Source organism: Ursus americanus, chromosome 7, assembly GCF_024610735.1.
Source record: "Ursus americanus isolate L20-20 chromosome 7, mUrsAme1.1.p, whole genome shotgun sequence".
Lineage (NCBI taxonomy): Eukaryota > Metazoa > Chordata > Mammalia > Carnivora > Ursidae > Ursus > Ursus americanus.
In genome coordinates, this window is record NC_142133.1 from 73006597 (window position 1) to 73031811 (window position 25215).

At 36.3% G+C, this 25215-nt stretch overlaps 1 protein-coding gene across 1 annotated transcript in view; it reads left to right on the top strand.

Moving 5' to 3' along the window:
* SMC6 (structural maintenance of chromosomes 6) overlaps positions 1-25215 on the top strand; it is a 68176-nt gene that overhangs the window by 19138 nt on the left and 23823 nt on the right. The window contains exons 6-20 of the mRNA XM_087863848.1: positions 238-299; positions 1367-1447; positions 2159-2260; positions 3338-3457; positions 3561-3659; positions 6423-6569; positions 6845-6933; positions 7110-7274; positions 7681-7853; positions 9082-9292; positions 12370-12484; positions 13869-14029; positions 19812-19947; positions 21090-21170; positions 22251-22421. Coding sequence (XP_087719974.1) covers positions 238-299; positions 1367-1447; positions 2159-2260; positions 3338-3457; positions 3561-3659; positions 6423-6569; positions 6845-6933; positions 7110-7274; positions 7681-7853; positions 9082-9292; positions 12370-12484; positions 13869-14029; positions 19812-19947; positions 21090-21170; positions 22251-22421 — 1913 coding nt within the window. The remainder of the gene's footprint in view (positions 1-237; positions 300-1366; positions 1448-2158; positions 2261-3337; positions 3458-3560; positions 3660-6422; positions 6570-6844; positions 6934-7109; positions 7275-7680; positions 7854-9081; positions 9293-12369; positions 12485-13868; positions 14030-19811; positions 19948-21089; positions 21171-22250; positions 22422-25215) is intronic.

Genomic DNA, 25215 nt, shown 5'->3' on the forward strand with positions numbered 1-25215 from the left:
GAGAAGGAAAAGCAAGAGTTTTGCTATGGGGAGAAGAGGAGCACTGTCCCTGCATCCACGCTGCTTCCTCCTCCGTGTGCCTGGCTCATGATGACTGCAGCCTGCACCTCTCTCAGTTGTGTGCCTGTTCTTAAGGGCATAAAATAGTCAATATTTGTATTTGTAAATGAGTGCTAATTTTTTCTCCATATTTTTGCCCTAGAAACAGTCTGGTCATTTTATGTTTCTCTTAACCAGGTACCGTGGTTTCTACTAGAAAAGAAGAGCTGATTGCGATTCTTGATCATTTTAACATACAGGTAATAATTAATTTTTGTTTCAGATTAATGCAACTGGTCACTTTCTCATGTGATTTCATTTGTAGTGTTGAAAGACTTAAAATAGGCTCATGTGAGTAAATTGACCACAGGACAAATGTGTACAACTATTGTTAGCAAAGTTGCTTAAAACTTACTAATTCATCAGGAATTTTCAGTGCATGGTATTACATCTGTAATTTGATAGAGCAGTCAAGAACATCCTGTCTATACTGGTATGGGTATAGTGGTGTTAAAGGCTATAAAGTTTCTTTGCTTTCTGCTATCCGAGTCAGAATAGCAGCACAGTTTCCTAAACTCAGATGCTAAATTTTTGTAGAAAGGAAATTTATTCTAGAAAAATAAAGCATTTCTTTATGTATTTTGGAGTTACTGATCATACCTGTACGAGATAAGGCTCCAGTCCTTTCTGCTAAGATACTTTGAATAATTAGAAATGGATCATGTAGTCAGTTACTATGCTTTACTGTTACCATAACTGTACTTGTTAGCTATAGGTGGTTTAATTCAAGCAATGGTTTATTTAAAATGACTCCTCCTCCAAAAGGTAGAAATGACTCCAGCATTTCTATTTATTTTATAATCATGAAGAAATTAACAACAAATGGAAAATCTGAAGAACTGCTGTAAGAAAAATAAACACTACTTGGCATCATAATGAACTTTTTGTATTCATTTGGAGAAACTAACTTGCCCAGGGCTACATAGGGGGGTAAAACACAAAAACCCAAGGCAGCTGAGGGCTTTACTCACTGTTGTCGGACTGTTAACCAGTAGCATAAAAGTGAAATGCTATGAAAGAAATGTGCTTGTGCCCTCATATAGTGGCAGGAGTAATTTTGACAATGGTATTTATTTTAGTATCATGAAATAATGAAACATTTTCTCTACATTAAAAAGTTCTACTATTTTTTCTTTGTATATTTACCTTACTCTAATCTTAGCCTTCTTGATGACACCGTAGGTGAACTGTATTCTGTAATTCAGTTCATTTATTCCTAAGGCATTAAAATGAAATACTCAAAAATAACCTCTCTTGTTTCTTTCAGGTGGATAATCCAGTTTCTGTTTTAACACAAGAGATGAGCAAGCAGTTCCTGCAATCTAAAAATGAGGGAGACAAATACAAAGTAAGGAATACTGAAGGAAATATGAATTTATCAAAAAGGAATACATTTATAGATAAAGCATATATACCAAACATAACTCTTGCTCACATAAATATTGAGGTGTTTTTTTTTTAAGCCACCTATTTGCAGTAATACTGTAGTTTAGGAAAGTTCTAAGTATGATGGAAGTATAATTTTCTTGGTAAGTTCTTGCTTTCACTTTTTGGCTTTTAATTCTGAGAGAGAATGGATTATTCTAAAATGAATCTTTAAGGAAGTTCAAGGGAATGATTGGCTATACATAATAACCTTTAAATGTTCAGTTATTTAAAATTTAAAAAGCTAACAAAAGATCTGACTACTCCTTATGCTGTAACTTTTGAATGGGTTTCAGTATTTCCTTTCCTAAAAATTCAAGATGCACCAAGATCAAGGATACAGACATTTTCTCTTTATTCGTATTTGTTTAAAGAATGAAAGAATGAGTGAAAAAGAGTTATCACGAAGGTATTATTGTTACACCCAAAGTGTTTTCTTACGTGGGCTTTTAAGAGCTATTACAAATGAACATGTAGATGTGAACAGGGTTAAGTAAATTTGGGGTGTGAAAGCTTGAGTGTTTTTAGTATCTTTTTACATAATTGGTCAAAAATTTTTGGAGACCAAATTTTTGTTTTTCACAGTGCCGTGGAAATGTACAAACTCCTAGTTGTGTTTTTCTTATTGATACAGTTCTTCATGAAAGCAACCCAACTTGAACAGATGAAAGAAGATTATTCATACATTATGGAAACAAAAGAAAGAACAAAGGAGCAGATAAATCAGGGAGAAGAGGTTTGTAACCACTTAATGCAAATATTTTTGAAATCAGCCACATTCCTTTAGTACTTACAAATGGTACTGTAAAATTATATACCTATATATAGATACGTAGCTACATAAAACTAATCTATGAAATATAGGAAGTGTGGTTTTTATATTGAGGGTATTTATTAGCCTTTACTTTTCTGTTTTGGAATAATGGGTATGTACACGTTTTCCTCTGTGAGGCTATAAACTAGAGGACAGAGCAGTATTTTATGTACTTATGCCTTGATATATGACTCGGTTCTACAGTAAGGTATCACTAGTTCCCACTGTAAGTAGTTTAAAAACTGTCATTTCTTTTGATGGGAAAATAAGCACAAGCCTCAAGCTGATAATAAACATAGTACGCACTTGTAATTATATCCAGTAGATAACTCTTTCGTCACACTGGGAAAGTGTTAACATTCATTAAGTGCTGATAGCTTGGTGGCAACTGTCATCCGTACTCACCAGCTTGGCAGTTGTGCATATTTGGGTGAATTTGAAATTACTCAAGCCAGTGTGACTTACTTATATTTGGTTTTACATCTGCTGTAATTTCTTCTTATACTTTCTTCTTCAGATTCCACTGGATGTGGAGCCTACTTTAAAAATAAAAATAAATAAGGAAGTAAATAAATAAATAATTAGGACTTATTTGGCTTTTAGAAATAAATTTCTTCTATGTCTTCCATTATCTTTGGAATGAGTACTGGGTATACTTCGCCCAGAGAACATAGCAGTCTTTCTATCTGATATGGAGTTGAAAGAAATGGGAAACTGAGTTTTGTGATTTGTCTGTACTTGTGAGGTCTTAAACCCTTTATTTCTTTGATAGTCATTTGAAGAGTATTTGGCCTTTTTTATAATGCAGAAATTAAGAAAATAACTGCACCTAGTAAAAGTATACCAAAGAACCAAAGATACTTTTATTTTCACTGTAAGTTATTTCCCTGCATATCTTTTTTAATACCTGTTAAGGGAATGCATTCAAAAGAAATAACATTTGTAAAAAGTCTTGTTTTTTCAATGTTAGTAAGAAACATCCTTTTTCCTTTTTTTAAGCGACTTACTGAACTAAAACGCCAGTGTTTGGAGAAAGAAGAACGTTTTCAAAGTATCGCTGGTTTAAGTACAATGAAGACTAATTTAGAAAACTTGAAACATGAAATGGCTTGGGCAGTGGTAATTTTTACTTTATTACTTATTCACTTATGCTTTTAATACATAGAAAATATTTGGTTAGAGTTACTCTTATACATGATTTACACTATAATTTCTTTTTTAGGTCAATGAAATTGAAAAACAATTGAATGCTATCAGAGATAATATCAAAATTGGGGAAGATCGTGCTGCTAGACTTGACAGGAAGATGGAAGACCAGCAGGTAATTGTTTATTTTAATACAGATTTAGCAGGTTAAATCATATGAGATTACTGATATTAGACTATTTTAAAAGACCTACAAAAGCAGTTTCAACCTATATATTTCTCTGTGTTTGAATTTATTATTCAAATGAAACTGAGGTAAACTTTTGTTCAAGTACTATTATGGCAACTCTTTTTTATTTTATTTTTTTAAGATTTTATTTATTTATCTGGCATGGGGGGGAGGGCAGGTAGAGCATGAGCAGGCGGAGGGGTTGAGGGGGATGGAGCGAGAATCTCAAGCAGATTCCGCACCAACATTGAGCCCGATGCAGGGCTCGATCTCACGACCCCAAGATAGTGACCTGAGCCAAATTCAAGAGTTAGATGCCCAACCGACTGAGCCACCCAGGCTCCCCGGCAACTCTTTTAAAAAGAGTATTGTGTTTGGACATGGTCAGCCGGCTGAGCCCAGTAATGTAGCACTCTGAACTCATGCATGTGGACAATGGTACTTCCTTACCAACTAGAGTTGCTACAATGTGAAGCTTTTACTCTTGTGTTCATTAGGAGTATCAACATAGAAAGTCTTGAGGTGCTAGGATAATAGTCATTTAGAAAGCTAAGTATCATGAAGTATAACACTTCAGAACTGAGCAGAGTGCCCAGAGATTGCTACCAGAATTTCCAGGGAACTGAAGTTTTAGGGCCCAGAACCATCAGAGGATTTCATGTAGGTGGAACACATGCGGGATAAGTTGTTAGGTCTGTTAAGGTTAATTTCAACCCGAGATCTAAGAGCTCACGGGAAACTATGCTATTTATGTAAGATTCAAGAGTCTTCCACTTGGGCCTAGAGGTGGAAGTTGGTTGAATGGTAAATAAAAGCAGTAATTTTCTGTTAGGGCTGTCCACATGGACTTTTTTACCATATAGCAGATCCACTCTTTATACTCGCCTTTTCGTTCTTTAACAGCTTTATTGAAATATAATTCATATACCATATAATTCAGCAGTTTAAAATTTGCACTTGAGTGGTCTTTTAGCATTTCACAAGGGTATGTAGCCCACAATGCAGAATTCTTTGCATTTTGTCATGCCGGAAGTAGAACTCCTAGCCTTCTCATATTTATAGAAGACCCACCTACTCAGTATGGATGACTTACCTCTTAGTATTTTGTTTTACTTAAGCATTGTGGGCCCCCAAGCTTAGTTTATATTGCTTTTTCAAGATAAGCAGATATGTTTTCTTTCCTTTAAGTGTTATGTTATTATTAATCCATCAAAAGTAAGAAAAAAATATGTAAAAATAACAAAAATAGGCTGAATTTCTTACTCCCTCTTCAGGTAGCAAATGGAAGTTCAATCCCACCCACCTTTTCTCATCTCAGATTTTCATTTCTGTGAGAATATTCTGAAAATTTTTTTTCACCAAATTGTCTTTATCCTCATTTCCTAGCTTGTCATAGTGGAAGACCTTAAGTTATTTTTCTCTTTAGATAACCTCCAATCTAAAAATGGAATCCGGGGGTGCCTGGCTGGCTCAGTCCGTAGAGCATATGACTCTTGATCTTGGGGTCGTAAGTTTGAGCCCCTCATTGGGTGTAGAGATTACTTCAAAATAAAATATTTCTTTTTAAAAATAAAAAAATAGTAATAAAAATGAAATCCAGTCTGAGTAATAAATGGGAAAAGGAGGATCTTGAGGCAGGGTGATTAACCTTACTTTAGTTCTGCAGGCCTTTGCCCCACTTATTGTTTGGGCACTCTCTCTAGCAAATGGTAAATTTCTGGAGGGTAAGAATGATCTTATTTTATATTTGTATCCTCCCCATGTCTTACATAAAACCTTTCATGCAGTAGTATGCATGGTGATTGATTATAGAATGACTGTTAAGTGGAAGGGATGTGAAGAAATAGTGTCAGCTATACTATCTGGCTCTTCCTGGAAAAAGTTTGCTGATCCCTGATCCAAATAGTTCTCATATTTATCTCTTCTAATCCATTCCTATTGTCAGCGCCCCATTTTGGTGTCTAATTCATTTTGCTCTGGAATGTTAACTCTTCACTAAAATTGTTTGCTTTACTTTTCCCTCCACCCTGCTTGTGCTTCCAAAGTAACTTGGTGTACAGAATTGATGTCTTGTCTCCCTGTTGTCTGGAGGGTTAAGTTGTAAGCTGATCATTAGGGAAATCTGGGCCCTTCCATGCTTCCGGCTCAGCTCCTACCACTACCCTCTCAGTTGAAGCTCCAAATATTTTCATTTCTGAAAGTAGTATTAGTGCCTTTCTGCATGCTTTCCCATCTGCCTCTAACACCTTTCCCCAGCTTTTCTCCTGGTACATTTGTATTAATCTCTCAAGTCTCAGCTCAAATGCTACTTCTGCTTTGAAGGAGGCATTCTTCTGGCAGACCTCTGGATTCTTTCTTTGTACTTCCACAATTATAAATAGACATAACCAACTTAAGCATTATGGTATCCAAAGTATGATCAATTTAAGCAATCTGTTCTTCTGCTAAATTGTGCCTATCTCCCTTTAATTGTGTTACCTGCAGACCATTGTTACTCTATCTTTGTATCCCCAGCAGATAGCACATTTGTTGGATAACTAAATGTGAAAAATTGTATTTTAGAATTTTATGTAATTATGTTTGCTTACCCAATGTCTTGAGATTATTTAGAGTGAAACTGAGTTTGTTATTTGCTATATATAATTTAAAATTTTTTTCTGTTTATTGAAGAAAAGTAAAATACTCTCCAACAATGTTATTTTCTTAAAGGTTAGACTTAATGAAGCAGAAAAAAAGTACAAAGATATTCAAGATAAACTGGAAAAGATTAGTCAAGAGACAAAGGCACGAGCACCAGAATGTATGGCATTGAAAACAGATGTTACTGCTAAGAAAAGGGTCTATAATGAAGCTGAGGTAAGAGAAATTTTCCAACCTGGAATATTAAATACTACATATCAAATACAAATACTGTTCATTTACTTTTAAAAGTAGAGGTATTGTAATTAGGTAGAAATCTGTACTGCTTTCAGACTTTAAAAAATAATGGTTTCATGTGGCCATTTATGTACTTTGTTTTAAAAATATTTTTTTGCATATATTTAGCCTCTGATTTGAAGATTTGGCAAAAGTGGATTTGAATAGATATGTATTTTTTTTATCTTACCAAACTGTGTCTAATTTTTTGTTAGGTTTTATATAATCGCTCTCTAAACGAGTATAGAGCATTAAAGAAAGATGATGAACAGCTTTGCAAAAGAATTGAAGAACTAAAGAAAAGGTGAGATGGTTACTTTGCTATGTTCATGAATACCTCATTTTGTAATACAGCAAACTCAGCAAAGTGGGGTATTATATTTTCCATATCATTTGTAAAGGGATTTTATCACAATGCTTTGTATTTTTTAAATGTTCAGTTTTTCATTTAACATTTTCCATTTTGGATTATTTACTTAGTACCGATCAATCTTTGGAACCTGAACGATTGGAAAGGCAAAAAAAAATATCTTGGTTAAAAGAGAGAGTAAAGGCCTTGAAGGATCAAGAAAGCTCAATCAATCAAGAGATCGAACAGTTTCAGCAAGCCATAGAAAAGGACAAAGAAGAACGGATCAGAATTAAGTAAGTTTCAATATCCTTAGAATGATTTTTTTCAATGACTTGGAAATCGTGTGGTTTGTTCTTTATATGAAGAGAGAAGACATGTTTTGTTGTGGTGGTTTCTTGTACTGAATAAAATATCTTTAAAAATTACTTTTCCCAGACTTTTTTAACACTTGTAGAGCTAAACCATTTCTGGGATTTCTAGTCCTCATTCCTATGGCATCATTTCTTTTTTCATGCTAAGTTTTGAAGACTTGAGACTATTTTTCTCTAGTAACACAATCATTTTCAAATAAAGAAATCTGCCTTCAGTCTTTAGGGTAGCTGACTCATTCAGTGGTATGCCGGTGTTGAGGGGAAAGGCTGGATATTTCTGTATAACCATATCACACTTCTCTTCTGTTTTTCCACTTTTATCTTTTAGGAGAGAAGAATTAGATGTCAAGCATACACTGAGCTATAATCAGAGGCAACTGAAAGAATTAAAAGATAGTAAAACTGATCGATTGAAAAGATTTGGCCCTCATGTTCCAGCCCTTCTTGAAGCAATAGATGATGCCTATAGACGCGGGCATTTTACCTGTAAACCCGTGGGCCCTTTAGGTATTTGTCAACATTTGGTCTGGATATAAGAAACATTAAAAATAATTTTCAGGAAAGGGCCTATTGAATCTAGTTTTAAAACTGTTATCAAAGAGCTGTGTAATTGTATGTGGATTTTAATTGTATGTATTTTAAGAAATAATGATAAAAATCACTTTAGCATGGTGCACTGGGTGTTATACGCAACTAATGAATCATCGAACTTTACATCGGAAACCGGGGATGTACTGTATGGTGACTAACATAATATAATAAAAAATCATTAAAAAAAAATCACTTTAAACTTTATAATTTTCCTTTTGCATTTTTAAAACATAAACTAGCCAAAAGCAAGAGAACTTAGGAAAAAGAAAAATAACTATAGAGTTGAATAATCTGATCTGATATTTTTTTTTCTTGAATGAATGAATGAATGAATGAACTAATTTGAATATAATTGATTAGTCGGAAAATCCAGTGATAGTGATATAGTCAGAAGGACCTGACTCACCACCTGAGTTTTGTGTAAGCTTTGTAAAATGACTTGTCTTTTCTTAGTTTCTGTTTAGGTTGGACAACATTGTTTCTAAGTCCTTTTTCAAGTGGAAAACCTGGGTTTCATTGAATTATCCCCATATATACATGAGATTAAAAAATATATGTATCTGTTGAATTCTCCTGAGGAGTTCTCTCTAATTCTGTAACATCGTTAAGTGAAAAGGATGCTGTCAATATCAGTATGTTTTGTTGCTAAAGTGCTGTAGGACTGTGTAAGTTACAGCATCACACACGGTGTTAAGTAGTATGGTAAAGTCTCTTCATGTAAACGGTACGTACCTCTGTACCAGGATCCCTCTCAACGGGTGAGGCATTTCCTCTCCGCTTCTAACATCCCAAAGTTAATCAGTTTTACAGAAAATATTAAAGAATCTGTAAGCCTTTTGGTTTGCTTTTCAAAATGCCATTCAGAGGCTGGAGTAGTATACACTTAGTAGAAAAACCTCTGTTGATTTACACTGGAGTTAGTGGGGCAGTTCTTTTCATAGGATTTGATGGGTTTTCTCCCCAGTGTATCCAGTGGATATGTGGGGATCTCCTGTTTAGTTAACATTAAGATCTGTAATGTCATTTAAGCTTCCTTATATGAAAATATTTTGAAGTCATTTATAAACTATTATAAGAAGATAGTTACATTAATATTTCAAAGTAAGTATTTTGGGGCTGTTGAATAATTTTCTCTCACCTTTAGGAGCTTGCATTCATCTTCGCGACCCTGAACTTGCTTTGGCTATCGAATCTTGCTTGAAAGGACTTCTGCAGGCCTATTGTTGCCATAACCATGCCGATGAAAGAGTTCTTCAGGCACTGATGGAAAGGTTTTATTCACGAGGGACCTCACGGCCGCAGATAATAGTTTCTGAATTTCGGAATGAGATGTATGATGTCAGACACAGGTGAGACATCGGTAGCTAAATGCCATTTCTGGTTTTGCTTAATCATGTCCAAGATCAGAAAGAATTAAGACATTTTTATTTAACCAAATCTGTAGTACTGATTGATAAAATTTCCTCAAGCCACTTCTTTAACTTCAGTCTAGGCACTGGAGACACATAGATAAATAAGAAAATAAGACATGCTCCCTGACCTTGAGCTCCTTACATAGGGTCTATTGTGGGAGCCAGGACAGGGAAGGGGCGTGGTGTGGCATAGAAATTATACTGAGGGAAGTGATACAGACCGTGGCAAATTAAGGGGTATGTGGGGGTGGAGGTACCAAGGAAGAGCTTTGGCACTCAGTACTCACAGTTCAACTCTCAAGGCGCTTTGCAGATTCCATAAAGAGCTGTGGTGGGTTTTTTTTGATGACCCTAACAAACCTTCTCCAAGGCACAGTATTGAAATTGGCCTTTTTCTAACTGCTGACTGGCTACTCACTTTACTTTCAAATATAATACATATTTTCTCATTTATTCTTTGTCAGCTTTGATAAAATTGGATCACAAAATGCAGATATAGTTCAGATGAGAGAGTAATTATATGTTAGTAGGCAGGTTAGCGAAGAAATTAGAGAAAAGAGGACGAACGATCAGTCTTCTGACCTGATGAATTTGTTAAGTGATAGATAAGGGTTAATTGCCTTATAAGCAAATAGAATTCTATGTGCAGAACGTATAGTGGCAAGGCATCATAAGTTATTCTGCAAAAAATAGCATTTGCATCATAGATAGCAAGGGGCAGATTAAAAGCGCTATTTAGGGGGCACTTGGGTGGCTCAGCTGGTTGTGTCTGACTCTTAGTTTCAGCTCAGGTCATGATCTCAGGGTCATGAGATGGAGCCCTGCTTCGGGCTCCATGCTCAGCAGAGACTTCTTGCACACATGCTCTTTCTCTCTCTTAAATAAATAAATAAATAAATCTTTAAAAAATAATAAAAATAAAAGCATTATTTAGGACAAAATCAATAAAACTTGTTACTCGAATGTAAGAGAATGAAAGAATTGAGGATGACTGCTAGGTCTCTGGCTGGAGTGACTACTGAGCAGATGTGCTCGTAGTTGGTTTAGGAAAAGCCTAAGGCAAAAGTGGATTTGTCAAAAGCAGATAAGTCCTGTTGTGGAATTGTCAATTTTGAGCTTTTAGGCTAGAAATAAGGATTTGGGAGTTAAGGGCAAACTGTTTTCCCAGTCAGCATGAAAATATGACCCTACATTAATTTCTGGCTCTGATTCCTGATTTCTAAAACCTGATAAAAGGGAAATTTCGGTTGTGCTGTCAGACAACATTGCTTATGGTAAAGGTGATCCCTGACAGCTGGTTGCATGGAGAGTGAAAGAACTCTGAACAGCTGGTAGAATGCCAGTATGGTGACTCGCAATTAGGCATTTCCCTACGGGGACCTTGGAAACTGTCCCTGGGAGATTGCTAGGAGACCTTGGCTCTGTGAGGAATATCCTCGCTGCACCAGCACTGTCCTTTGAGGACCAGGGACAGGAGTCCTGAACAGCTGTTGGGACTGCTCGTGACCTGCTGCACGGACTCTTCTGAGTCGGAATGCCGGGCACCGCCCCGCTGCATGCAGTGTTTCCAGTCTCCTAGCAGTGTCTCATCCTCTGAAGGGCTGCAGAGTGAGCTCCATTTGTGCCGCATGATGTCACTTCTTGGAAGTAGGTGAATTGTGTGCTGAGAATGAGGGGCTCAGGAGTTGGGTAAGTTTGGGAGAGTGAGAGAGGAAGCGGACCCAACATCCACTCACGAGTCAAACACCCATGGTGGCCGTAGGATTTTTGGCTTTTTAACAGTTTGAGTCGAGAATGTGTACCGTTGGACTAATACTACATTAGGGTCTTTTAGATGGGTAGTTATTACGGGAGAAGAGGCAAGCAATTCAGAAAGTGCTGCTGGGAAGGTAGTTCATTAATTGGCCCTGAGGCTTAGGCTGGAGAGGGAAGAAAGTGAGGTGCGGGAGTAAATCTGTGGATCTGCCGGATGCAGGTGAGAGTAGGTTTCACGGGCATGGTAAGCCGGGAAGGCTGCAGCTGTCGCTCGTGGTGACAGTGGGAAGGTGGAGGTTGATGGAGCAGCTCCAGGGCATTCGCCTTTCAGAGCAGTTTGGAATTCTGCTGCTGTTCGACTTGGTGGTGTAGTAGAGGAAGTTGGATGTTACTTTTAGGTGTTGACAGAATATTGAAGGTTGGGTACATTTAATATTCTCTCAACTTCGGCTGCCTTTACAGACATTTTGGAGGGGTGATTTTTTGTGAAGAACTTTATCAGTATATATTGTGATTCAAACGGTAAGCTTTAAAATTGGGCATGTTATTTAAACATAGGGAAGAATATTGGAATATTAGAATGAATCAGGCATATAGGCTTACGTTAGAGAACCTCAGCAGAGGAGCCTGGGGTAGTGTATCGCTCCCCAGGAGATGCTAGGAATAGTGTTTCCTATAAAGACAGCTTTGTTCCCTCTGAAGTACAGGCTGCCGAACAGCTCAGCATGCTAGCCACCCGTAGCCGTGTCTGCGTCTGTACATCTATCCTGCTCAGCACAAGAGATGTGCTTTCTCTCTAAAGCTATTTATTCTACATAGGCTCTGAATTGCATGCTTTCTTACCTGGTTTGTTGGACCGTTTCTTTTAATTATTTCAACTCTCCCTTGAACCTTAAACTTTCCTACTCCATTGACTTCTCTCTACTTTTAAACATCATATGCCAGTGGTTTGCCCCTGCCCTCATCTTAAGAACAAACTCCTCTAGATTAGAGAATAATATTATTAATCTCATAGTTATTATGAGGATTAAATGGGCTGATAGTATTTATAATATTCTTAGAATGCCTAGCACATAATATAAATGTTTGCTGTTTAGATAAAAGAAACCTATGACAGATGTTTTAAATGTTATCAGATATTTCCCATTGTCTTATCTATAGTCACACATTAAAGAGATATAGGTATATAAAATTAAAGTTTGGTAATACGTATTTTTTAGTATGCAATTTTTTAATACTTACATATTTTTGTCTCCTAGAGCTGCTTATCATCCAGAGTTTCCAACAGTCCTGACAGCTTTAGAAATAGATAATGCAGTGGTTGCAAACAGCCTGATTGACATGAGAAGCATAGAGACAGTGCTTCTGATCAAAGTAAGATAAGATGCTTGCTGAATTTTGTCACTTTTAAATTTCCAAAAGAAATTTAAGAAATCTTCCCCTTCTATATTATGGAGTTGTTAGCATGTGTTACCACTGTAACTTTACATCATAGGACACTATAGAATAATACAGATCTGGTTGGCTTAGAAGTTTTCTGCCCGAGGAAACTTTTTATTGTTGGCTATTCCTCAGTAAATATTTCACAAATACATCTTATTTTGGTGAATGATTCTATTTTTTGTTGTTGTTCATTCTTTCTTGATTGGCTGCCAAATCCATTTTTTTACGCTTATAATAAGTATATTATTATTATTCTATTTTTTAAACAAATGCTCTGCTTGATATTTTATGAGTTCTTTATCTTTAAACTTTAAAAATTATAAATCAGTATTTACTCTTCATCTATTTATGTATTTTTTTGTACTTACTGGATTAGATCATTGTTGGCATAAATTTGCTGAGAAGGAAAAGGAAATTCAAAACAGAGATCTAATCAAGACAAACATAGTAGAGTTTGTTTTTCTCATTAACAGAAACTGAGAAGTAACGGTATCAGTAATGTAAATGTATATACAGTGTATGTGTTGCAAGGTCATATTGTAATTATCTGTGGGCTTTGTTCACTCATACTTTAGAAGGATACTTGAAAGAAAATAATGAAGCCCCCTTGTCTGTCCCCAGAGGTTGGCTAGGCCTCCATTAAGCCTGATGCCCATGTTACTTCTTCTAGGGCTTATTTCCAGGCTTTCCCTGCGTGATTAAGTGTACTCAACTTTTATTGCAATTTGCTGTTCACTTACGTCTTTCTTTTCTGGCTGTAAAAGTCATTTAGAAAAAGTAAGATTTGGGGACGCCTTGGTGGCACAGCGGTTAAGCATCTGCCTTCGGCTCAGGGCGTGATCCCGGCGTTATGGGATCGAGCCTCACATCAGGCTCTTCTGCTATGAGCCTGCTTCCTCCTCTCCCCTGCTTGTGTTCCCTCTCTCGCTGGCTGTCTCTATCTCTGTTAAATAAATAAATAAAATCTTAAAAAAAAAAAAAAAGAAAAAGTAAGATTTGTATGAACTCTGGTCTAAAGTAAATATTTTTTCATGTGAAAATGTACTTAAAATTTTAATGGATAGCAGCATTAGAACTTAAGTCAGTTTGTCATAAAGCATTGCTTACTATGTTGTTCTAAAGACTGTCAATAGTTTTAATTCTTTGAATCCTGAGAGTTGTTTTTGAAATTCTTTTATTTAACTTTCTGGAATTATTTTACTTATGTTTAAATAAAAACACTTTAATCTTAATGATAGGTAACATTTTGAAATTGTGTATCAGAAATGCTGTGGCATAACTTCAAAAATGTATTGTCCCCCCTCTATTTTTTTAGAATAATTCTGTAGCTCGTGCAGTAATGCAGTCTCAAAAGCCACCCAAGAATTGTAGAGAAGCTTTTACTGCTGATGGCGATCAAGTCTTTGCAGGACGTTACTATTCATCTGAAAATACAAGACCTAAATTCCTAAGCAAAGATGTGGATTCTGAGATAAGGTTAGTGTCAATGTAGTATTACTGTGGAATTCCTACTGCTTCCTGTAGGGTTTGGTTCCCTTCATATTACTATAAGTAATGATCTCAGTGAAGGATTGTGAATAATCTCTTCGGACTTAAAAGATCATTTATCTGGGTGTAGAATTCTGGGCTGATGGTTGTTTCCCATTATCACTTTGACAATAGTGTTCTGTGCTAAGAATACAGAGTGTGGTCCCTTGACCAGCTGATCTGTAAGGACATTGGAGCTGAACTCAGAATGTCCATCAGCTAAACCACTGTCCTGTCATTTAGTTCTGATTTCTCTCAGTGAGAGTATAGGTGTGCTGGTTTGTATTCTGGCTCGAGTTCCATATTCCGTCTCTGACTGTATTTTAAGTTGCACGGTTCTAAAAAGATCAGTCAGCACAATTAGAACACACATCTAGGAAAATAGAGCTGCCAGGAGAGACAAAGTAGGAAGTTGAACAAAAAAATTGTGTGTTTAATGAGATTTGCAAGCATTGCAGAAAGGATTTTTGGTACCAAAACATGATTTTCTAACCAAATGAATTCAGTTGACAAATTGATGGGTTGAAACTAAATTAGTGACCTGCAAGACCTTCAGTAGAAGAACTTAGAACTTAAATAAACTAATATCTAAGAAAATTGAGTAAAAGTGAAAGTATTGTAAATAACATATATGTAGGAGAAATGAGAGTTTTATTGAAATATATCTCTTCTTTTCAAATAATACTCGTCATTTTTGTGTGACTTTGAGAGCAGCATAAAGAACAGTAGCCATAATGGATATCAGAAAGTTTGGTGCAACTTCTTCCTTAGCAACAGAAAAAAGTTGAATGACCAGCACTTTGGTGTCATGGCACAAAGCACACATTGTACAATGACGCTGAGTGTTTCTGAGAGGATAGATGTGTAAATATGCCCGTATAAAAGTAACCTGTAAGGTGATGTTTTTGTCCATTGTGCCATGACATTTAAATTAAGCCTTCCTAATTCTTAACTGGGTAAGACTAAATTATATGGTATTCAAGCAGACATGAGTGCAAATGTATAAAAATATCATGGTGGCATTACTGTATGCTCCTCACACTTTCAGCAAAAATTACCTCGTGCATTTGTGTCCCGAGTCTTAAAGAAAAGAAGTATGGCACTATTGGAAAAGATCGTAAATATATCCCAGCAGCAAACTGGGATCTCTGATTCCATCATTTTAGTAATAAAGGTTTCAAGTTGATGCTTAGCTTCATTTTTAGCTAACAGTATTTGTATTAATGTCATAGGGGACACATCTTTTGTTTTAAAAGCCAGGTGAACACTGGTTTTTTAAAAATTGTTTCCCACATTGATAAACTTTATTAATTGTAAATATACTGTTCTGGGTATTATGTTAACTTGAGTAAGTCAGGCAGAAAGACAAATACTGTATGATTTCATTTATATATGGAATCTAAAAAACGAAACAAACGAACATATAAAATAAAATAGAAACTGACTCATAGATACGGAGAACAATCTGGTGGTTGAACGGTCTCTGTCCACAGGGGAGAGGGATAAGGGGATGGCTGAAAGAGACAAAGGGGATTGAAAGGTACAAACTTCCAGTTGGAAAATAAGTAAGTCATAGACATGTAATGTGCAGCGTAGGGAATATAATTAATATTAATAATTATTAATATTTTAACAACTTTGGTGACTGGTGGCTGCTGGATTTATTGTGCTGGTGGCTTCATAATGTGTATAAATTTTGAATCACTATGTTGTACACCTGAAACTAATGTAATATTGTATATAAACTGCACCTCAATTAAAAAAAGAGAAAAAGGCTAATAGCTTAAAGAGCCAAGTCTGAAAGAATGTAGGAAGGAGGTAACGACACTGAAGGAAATAAAATTTCTGGATTTTTTGGAAAAAATACACATAAATTTTTAAAAAATGAAAAGAAAGAGAATATACCAAGTTTTAATGATATTTAGATGGTTTTTGTGTCATCTGTTTTGACCTGGTTCAGTGTGATAGTTGCCTGATATTTGGAAGTTTAGAAAAATTCACTAGTGTTTTTTAAATATAAAAAAGTATAAATCAGGAAACAAAAGTAGCTCGTAATCCTGTTTCTCCATAGTCCTTGTTGTCATTTAAAAACATGATTAAAAAGAACATATGTATATGGTGAGAAAGTTCAAACAGTGTAGAAAAGTACACAGAATGAACTGTTCTCATCACTTTTCTTGTTGTTGTTAAAGATTTCATTTATTTATTTGAGAGAGAGAGAGATAGCGAGAGAGAGCACAGGTGGGGAGGAGAGGGAGAAGCAGGCCCCTCACTGAGCAGGGAGCCTGATGCAGGGCTCCATCCCAGGACCCTGGGATCATGACCCAAGCCACCCAGGCACCCCCTCATCCCTCTTTCAAAAGTAAATAGTTTAGCAGTTTCTTTGACATGTTTCCAGAACAGTTTATATCCTTGTACCATACAGTGACTTTTTAAATTGAGATATAATTCACATACTATAAAATTCACTCTATTTTAAAGCATACAATTTAGAGATTTTTATTATATTCATAGAGTTGTGTAACCATCATGGTTAGCTAATTCCTGAACATTTTTATCACACCAGAAAGAAAACCCATACCTGTTAGCCGTTACTTCCGCGATACCCAACTCCTGGCAACCACTGATCCATTTATGGATTTGTCTTTATGGATTAGTCTATTCTGGATGTTTCATATAAATGGAAACATATGCTATGCAACCTTTTGTGCCTGGCTTCTTCCATTTACATGTAAAGTTCATCCATACTGTGCTGTGTATAAGTATGCGTGTGGTTTCTGTATCTTGCTTTCTTTCTGACAATGTTGTATCTTGGCAATCATACCACATCAGCACCTTTAGAACTACCTCTCGGTGTGGCTGTATCAATATGCTGCTTAGCCAGTTCCTGTTGATGGACATAGGAGTTGTTTGCCATTTCCTCTTATAGCAGTGCTGCAGTGAGAACACACATACATGGATCTCGCCATAGTTTCGAAAGTATGCGTAGCTTAAATTCTTAATAGTGGAAATGCTAAGTAAAAGGATATATGAATTTTTAAGTTATTTAATAGCTGTTGCCAAATGACTATAATTGATATATTAATATACAATTTATGGTTCGATTTTATATATTTAGTAATGTCTAACAATTACTAATATTTTAATATGTATAATATTAAATGAACTTTAATAGTTATTAAAATAGGTAATTGAACATTTTAATTTTATTTTTGTGTAAGTTGACCATTTAACAGTGATTGCTAAATGACTCCAGAAAGATTCCCTGATTTCCCCTCATACTATGAATATATGAAGGGTGCTTCTCTACACCCTCTTCAACTCAGCACTGACAGATTCCTATTGATGAAAAATGGCTCTGGAATTTAAGCGAAAAGATTATAATTTAGTCACAGTTTCATAGTGAACAGAGTGACTTCTTAATAGGCAAAGGGTTTTAAGTGCTAACTGCAGATACTGACTTGGTTTGATTATTCCGGTGTGGTTTCCCGTGATGAAAGTACACATAAGGTGCAAGAAAAATGTATAAGGTAGCTCTCAGAATAATTCCAGTGCAGTTACTGCTTACATACAAGATGATTAAAAAAAAGTTTACCTGTGGGTTTTTGAATTGCCAAAATACTATAACATTTTTAATGTAATTTTCCAAAATATACTGTGGGTTTTTTTGTTTGTTTTTAGATTTTATTTATTTATGTCAGTGAAAGAGAGAGAGAGAGCGCGCGAGAGCACAAGCAAGGGGAGGGGCAGAGAGAAGCAGGCTCTGAGCTGAGCAAAGAGCCCGACGCGGGGCTTGATCCTGGGACCCTGGGATCATGACCTGAGCCGAAGGCAGATGCTTAACTGAGCCACCCAGGTGTCCCCAAAGTGTGTTTTTCAAATTTATTCTTGCATTTGTTCTTTAAAATAGATAATTGAATGAGTACTTAATATGCCAGGCCCTGATCTGGGCACAGGACACAGCACAAAATAAAGTACAAGAAATTCCTCATCCCAGAGCTTATATTAAGAAAGTGGAGTAGACTGTGGATGAATACTAACTAGGTCAGGTGCTGTGGAGACAAACACAGCGGAGTAAGGGCTGGAGACCGAGGAGTGTGCTACTAAGATAGGCGGCTCAGGAGCACGTGTCCATCCCATGCAAACAACACACACACACTTAGCTCGGCTGTCGTACCTATTTCATTAGGTAGCAAAGGTTCTTGCTCCGTGTAAAAATTAATTAAAAGCTAAGGAGGAGCACTATATGAAAGGAGTGCTGGGTGTCTCAGTTGGCTAAGCGTCTGCCTTTGGCTGAGGTCGTGATCTCAGGGTCCTTGGGATCAAGCCCCACATCGGGTTCCCTGCTCAGCGGGGAGCAGGAGAAGCAGGCTTGTGATCTCTCTCACTATCTCTGCCACTATCTCTGTCTCTCTCAAATAAGAAAAAAAATAAAATAAAGTGTGTAACAGAATTCATCCTACCCAACAAAAAGGAAGTTGTACAATTTAGCAGATTCGTTTATGTAAATTATGTTGATTGCTTAAGTTATTCTAAGTATTCAGGAAATAGTATAACAATATCATCTGTGCTTATTTCACTCATTTTTATTTTTGGTTTAGGCTCGGGTTTCAGAGTTTGTTTACTTGGTAAATATTTTATTGTTTTTAGTGAAATTACCATCTGTTAATAAAGGTATAGGTTTATATATGGTAATTCAATATTTCTTATGAAATCCTGAGGAGCCATCTTAAGCTCTGGCCCCATTTTTACCAGGAATACCACAACTATTTTCCTCCTTTCCTCATGCCTATCATTCATTCAGCTGACATTTCTTGAGTCTTTTTCTCATTTTGAGGATTCTGGCAAGGTAGCACAGTTATAGTATTTCATCAAATTCAAGCTGCTCTGTTATTAAAAAAAGAAAAAAATGCTGCTAATTGAACCATCAACTGGAAGATGACTTCAGAGATGTTAAAATGTGGGAAAATATGCATCTTACTGAAATATGACAGACACTGTCCATCAGAGACAAGTTTTTAACTGCAAAGGTGGTTCTCTCCCACCAGGCACACGACTTCGGGAGACAGGTGCTTGGGTCAGTGAGGCGGGAAGAGGTGACTTCTGAAGAAGCAACGGCTGTCACAGAGACCCTTTGTAGCTTTGGCAGCTGCTGGCTTTTTCTTCCATCCCTTTTCCCTGTCCTCTATCCCTTGCTCTCCCTCACGTTCGACAGCACATGCTGAGCTGTTGGGTTTCTCTGTTTCACTTCTCTGTGCTTCGGTGTCTGTCTTTCCATGTCCCGTAGTTGGTCCAGCTGAGGGAACCTTTAGAGAATACAGTTCAGTTGTCACTTCCCCCAGACTCACTCCTGTGTTCCCGTAGTTCTGCGGATGTCAAGTGTCCAGTTCACATTGTAACGTTACGGCTTATTTCCTGGTTTTTTCTCCTTTTTGTTTGATTCCTTCATGCCTTAATTCTGTTTCCACCTCTGCCTATCACGTTGCATGATGCCTGCCACACAGAGATCATAAGTATCTCTTAATGAAAGGAGTAAAATACGATTCCAGTTTAGATTTCTGAAATCTCTATATTTTCATGTTTTTAATAACTTAGTAGGAATATAGAACTGGTTTAGTTGAATAGAATTTCACAAATAAGCTATCACAAGCTCTTCTTTGTAAAGATCTAAAGTATTTATAATTTTCAGAAATAGATTGAAGGTGTTTTTTCTCCTCTCCTCTCTGTCCAGTGACTTGGAGAATGAAGTTGAAAATAAGAAGGCCCAGATATTAAATCTTCAGCAACATTTGTTTGCCCTTGAAAAGGATATTAAGCGCAATGAAGAATTTCTTAGAAGGCGCCAAATACATTATAGAGAGTTAAAGGTAAAAAAAAAAAAAAAAGTCTTTTTGTTTTTCTCAACTTACCTACTTCCAAATTATTTTTAAGATCCTACCATTCATGTAGTTTTAGAGGAGCAGTTCTCAAATTTTTTGTCCTCAAGCCCCTTTACAGTCTTAAAAGAGCTTTCATTTGTATGGGTTTTACCTAATTATTAAAAATTAAGGGGCACCTGAGTGGTCAGTTGGTTAAGCGGCTGCCTTCGGCTCATGTCATGATCCCAGGGTCCTGGGATTGAGCCCCGCATCGAGGTCTCCCAGCTCAGTGGGGAGTCTGCTTCTCCCTCTGCCCTTCCCACCACTTATGTTCGTGTGTTCGCTTGCTCTCTCTCAAAAAAATAAGTAAAATCTTTTAAAAGATTAAAACAAACTTTAAGAATATTTGAGGTTCACTTAACAAAAACTCATGTGTTAGCAAAAACATTTTTATGGAAAATAGCTATATTTTTCCAAAACCAAAAATATTTCCAAAACCAAAATTGAGAAAACTGACATTTATATATTTTTGTAAATAGTAAAAAAAAAAAAAAAAAAAAGGGTGCATAATATCTTAGTGTTTTTAGGAAAATAGTTTTGACCTCATGACCCCTTGAAAGAGTCTCAGAAGCACCAGGGGGTGCTTGGGTCGTACTTTGTAAAGCACTGCATTGGAGTAATCTTGCCATAACCTCAATCTGGGTCTTTCAGAAGAGGATTTGCTCAGTGGATTCAACATTTTCATTTTAAATGCTAAGATGGAGTTCTTCCATCTTTTTTTTCATGGGAGTGGATTAGCAATAAGGCTGATCACGGCTGACTTTATACATGACTTCCTTTTGTTCATTTAATACTAATGTGGTCTCTTTCATTAGCTACAGAACCATCTGTAACAAAAGCAGAACAAGGACTTTGTGGATTGATATATCCTTTCCGGGGTTTTGTTTTGTTTTTAATTTTATTTATTTATTTATTTATTTATTTATTTATTTATTTATTTATTTTTAAAGATTTTATTTTTTTAGCTAATCTACACCCAACGTGGGGCTCGAACTTACAACCGTGAGATCACGAGTTGCGTGCTCTACTGATTGAGCCAGCCAGGCACCCCTTTATTTTATGTTATTAAAATTGAAATACTTTTCTTTCAGGTAAAAATAACAGAAAGTATTTCCGAAATTCGGGAGCTTGAGAATATAGAAGAACACCAGTCCATAGATATTGCAACGTTGGTAAGATTCTTTTCCTCAGTTTAAATGTAATGTTAAAGGACGAAATTATCCTTTAGGTTAATAGCATCTCCTCTCAGCCTTTTTTAAATCCTTTTAATTGGAGCTACTTTTTATGATTGCTGTCTCCATTTGCAAATGAGGTAGAAACTCCCTGGCTTATGGCATTCAAGTTCCTTAATGTTTTGTACATGTAACTTGCATGCATAATAATTGATTTCATCTTCTACTACATGTAATAAAATATCAAAATTTAAACAGTGTGCTTCTAACAAGTGGCCTTTCAAACCAAACTGTCTAGCATGGTATATTTCACAGTTAATCAGTATTGATATTAATGGATATCTTTTAGTCAGTTGTAGTTGGTCTCTGCATTGTTGGGTTTTTTTCTTCCCAAGAAATTGGTTTTCACTTTAATTTATCACACATTTGTTACTATATATTTTTTTCTCAAGGAGCTGTTTATGACATTAAGCTTAGCTTCTCTGAGTTACAATAAGCAGTGCATTAGATCAGCTGGGGTCTGGTTAAAATGAATAAATATTTATTAAGTATCCACTTTGCACCAGGCACCATATTAAGTGCTGGGGGATATCACAGTGAACAAGACACACAAAGTCTGTTGGAGCTTTCCATGAATGAGAATTTGTCTTCATTTTTTATTAGTAATCTTGTTCATTGTTTATTTTTCTGCTTTAATTCCTTAGATTTCTTAAAGGTATGGACTATGTCCTGGTCATTTTTGTTTACTCAGCATCTAACATATTGTCTGGCACTAGTTAAGTACACTGCATTTTGAGAGAAAGAGTAACTAGATAAAGTAAAAGTTCTTCCATTTGATTATGACCTCAAGCACAGTATAGTTAAACTTGTCTCCCAAATATCATTCTTTTTGTTGAATCATTTTCTTCTACTTCCTGCTTTACCACTAAGGGTATGAAAATATACTAGTAGTCTTTGTATTTGTCTTTCATCAGAGTGCCTGAAGCCTTTAGTGTCTCCTCTCTCAGAATTTCGTACTGTTTTTCTATTTCACAACTTAAGTATTTTAATTAACTCCATATGCTCTGTAAATGTAACCAGGAAGATGAAGCTCAAGAAAATAAAATCAAAATGAAAATGGTTGAGAAAAATATGGAACAACAAAAAGAAAATATGGAACATCTTAAAAATCTGAAAATAGAAGCAGAAAACAAGTATGATGCAATTAAACAGAAAATTAATCAGCTCTCAGACCTAGCAGAACCACTTAAGGTATATGTTATTGTTACTCTGTTATATGTGTATTTTATGTTTTAGTTGTGTATTCACGCTGTACTTGCTAGATATTTCCCTAATATGGTCAAATGTAAATATAATCACATAAAATGGGATATAAACCAAATTTTCATCAGTAGGTCAATTAGAATTAAACACTTCTGTTCGTGTCTTTCGGACCATAAATTGCCAAATTTGTTTCCCCCAGAAGATTACAGCTTTTGTTCCCTCTTTATTTTGTGATTTTCTTCTGTTTTTAGAACCAGAAGCAGGGATATCTTGTCCGTCTGTTCTGTTTCTGTGCTCATCTCTTCTGTTGTCCCTCCTTTCTTTCCTTCAGTAATTCAGGCATTAGTTACATAAAAATAGTCATATATTAGATATAAAAGCCAACTTGAAATAAAGTGCTACTGAATTCTTGTTTATTAACGTGTCTGTTAATGTTCCAACCTCAATGAAACTGGCCTTTTTTTTTTAACATATGCTTTTTGAAACCAAATTTAGGAAAATAAAATTATTTAACAATTAAATTGTGTACATTTCCCTGTGTTGTTTATTAGCTTAGTTATCAATACCTTATTGTCATTATCATTTTTATAAATAGCTCAATTATTCTAAGAAGTTTAAATTTTATTTATAAGACTGAGAAGAATGAATAGTATTTTTTAAGAGTCTGAGAGGGGTACGTTGATGATACGGTTTCAACATACTCCCTTTTTTTGGCAGGAAAACTACCCCCTTTGAATCAAAATGGATTTAGATATTTGAACAGCTTAAAAGAATTGTGCATATAACTTTTACTATACTTTGACCATTGACAATTTTAGAAAACCTAACTTACAGAGTTGGGAGAATATTAAAGGAAGATGCCAGACGTGCTGCCTGAAAACAGTTTGCTGTGGTCTCTTTGGAGCCACTGTCCAGGGGCTGGTATCCTGCCTGACATTAACCCAGGGCAGTGTAACTCTTCTTTATTTGCAATAAGAATAGAAAATGGAAAAACAGACTGATAAGTTATCTGATTAAGAAAAATGTAAAGTTTACTTTTTTAAAAGATTTTGTTTATTTATTTGACACAGAGAGAGCACACAAGCAGGGGGAGCAGCAGACAGAGGGAGAGGGAGAAGCAGGCTCCCCGCTGAGCAGAGAGCCTAACGTGGGGCTCGATCCCAGGATCCTGTGATCATGACCTGAGCCAAAGGCAGAGGCTTAACTGATTGAGCCACCCAGGCACCCTGAAGAATATAACATTTAAATAGTAAAACAATGAGGAAGGAAAATGTATTGAAGATAATGGTGAGAAAAATAATTAAAGCATTTGCTACAGGAAATAAAAAGGCAAAAAGTCTAAAATAAAAAAGACAAAATTAGTTTTTAAAAAAAAACTAAGAGTAAGAAATATTTAAAAATGTCAGGAATAGACAAGGTAGAATTCAGGACTCAGGAATTAGAGCAGTGAAGTCACAACAAAGGTAGCATTAAAAAATATATAAATATTTAAGATTTTATTAATTTATTTGACACAGAGAGAGTGAGAGAGCACAGCAGGCAGAGCAGTAGAGGGAGAGGGAGAAGCAGACTCCCCTCCGAGCAGAGAGCCCAGACATGGGGCTCGATCCCAGGACCCTGGGATCCTGACCTGAGCCAAAGGCAGGTGCTTAATCAGCTGAGCCACCTGGGCGCCCCAGGATTAAAAATATTTTAAATGGGTGAGGGCTGGAACAGGGTGACTTAAAATCAAAATGATGAAATATACTAAAACAATATTCATCCCAGGCGATTTAAAATTCAAAACAAGAAATGACAAAGAGTAAGTTCTGTTCTTTTAGGGACCTCTAGGCTAACACAACTCTGGAATTGGGAGCTTGAATAAGTTTAAGAGAGAAAATATGGGCAGAAGGCAGTAAAGATTCTTAATCTTAGCTCTTTGCCTTGGTTGCAAATAACTGAAAGTCAGGAGGTGAGTCCTTCAGTGAACTCGCTTGCAGTCAGCCGGGAGCCATGGGGCATTTCCTCCGCAATGTCGGGTCACACTAGCCCATCAATAACAGGCTAACAAAATAATTTAATTCCTGAGACCCTGCCATGATGATGTACTAGCAGCTTTAAGATGTAATCTGTTTGCTTTCAGGACAATTGTTCATGTTGTGTCAGGGGCGGTGAGGGGTAAAGTACTCTGTTTAGATATACAGTCCCTGGGGGCGACTGGGTGGCTCAGTTGTTAAACGTGATCCCAGCGTTCTGGGATCGAGCCCCGCATCAGGCTTCTCCGCTGGGAGCCTGCTTCTTCCTCTCCCACTCCCCCTGCTTGTGTTCCCTCTCTCGCTGGCTGTCTCCCTCCGTCAAATAAATAAAATCTTAAAAAAAAAAAAAAGATATATAGTCACTGATTTTGATACAGGGACTATTTTTCTCCCTTTGAACAGTTTGTTTGGATTTACACTGCAAACTTAATGCTTTAGTTTTAGTTGCAAGTTAAATTTGTTGGATGGGGAACGTGACCCACCTCGAGCCTACAAAGAGAGATGGTCTGCGTTATTAGAGTAGGAAGGCCTCACACTTTCTGATCTAGAGAGTTTGTTTGGATCAAGGGTGACTGTGCTTTTGAAAAATTCCAAGATAATGTTTTATAGTTTTTTAAAACCTCATAATTTTTTTTTAAGATTTTATTTATTCGACAGAGATAGAGACAGCCAGCGAGAGAGGGAACACAAGCAGGGGGAGTGGGAGAGGAAGAAGCAGGCTCCCAGCGGAGGAGCCTGATGTGGGGCTCGATCCCATAACGCCGGGA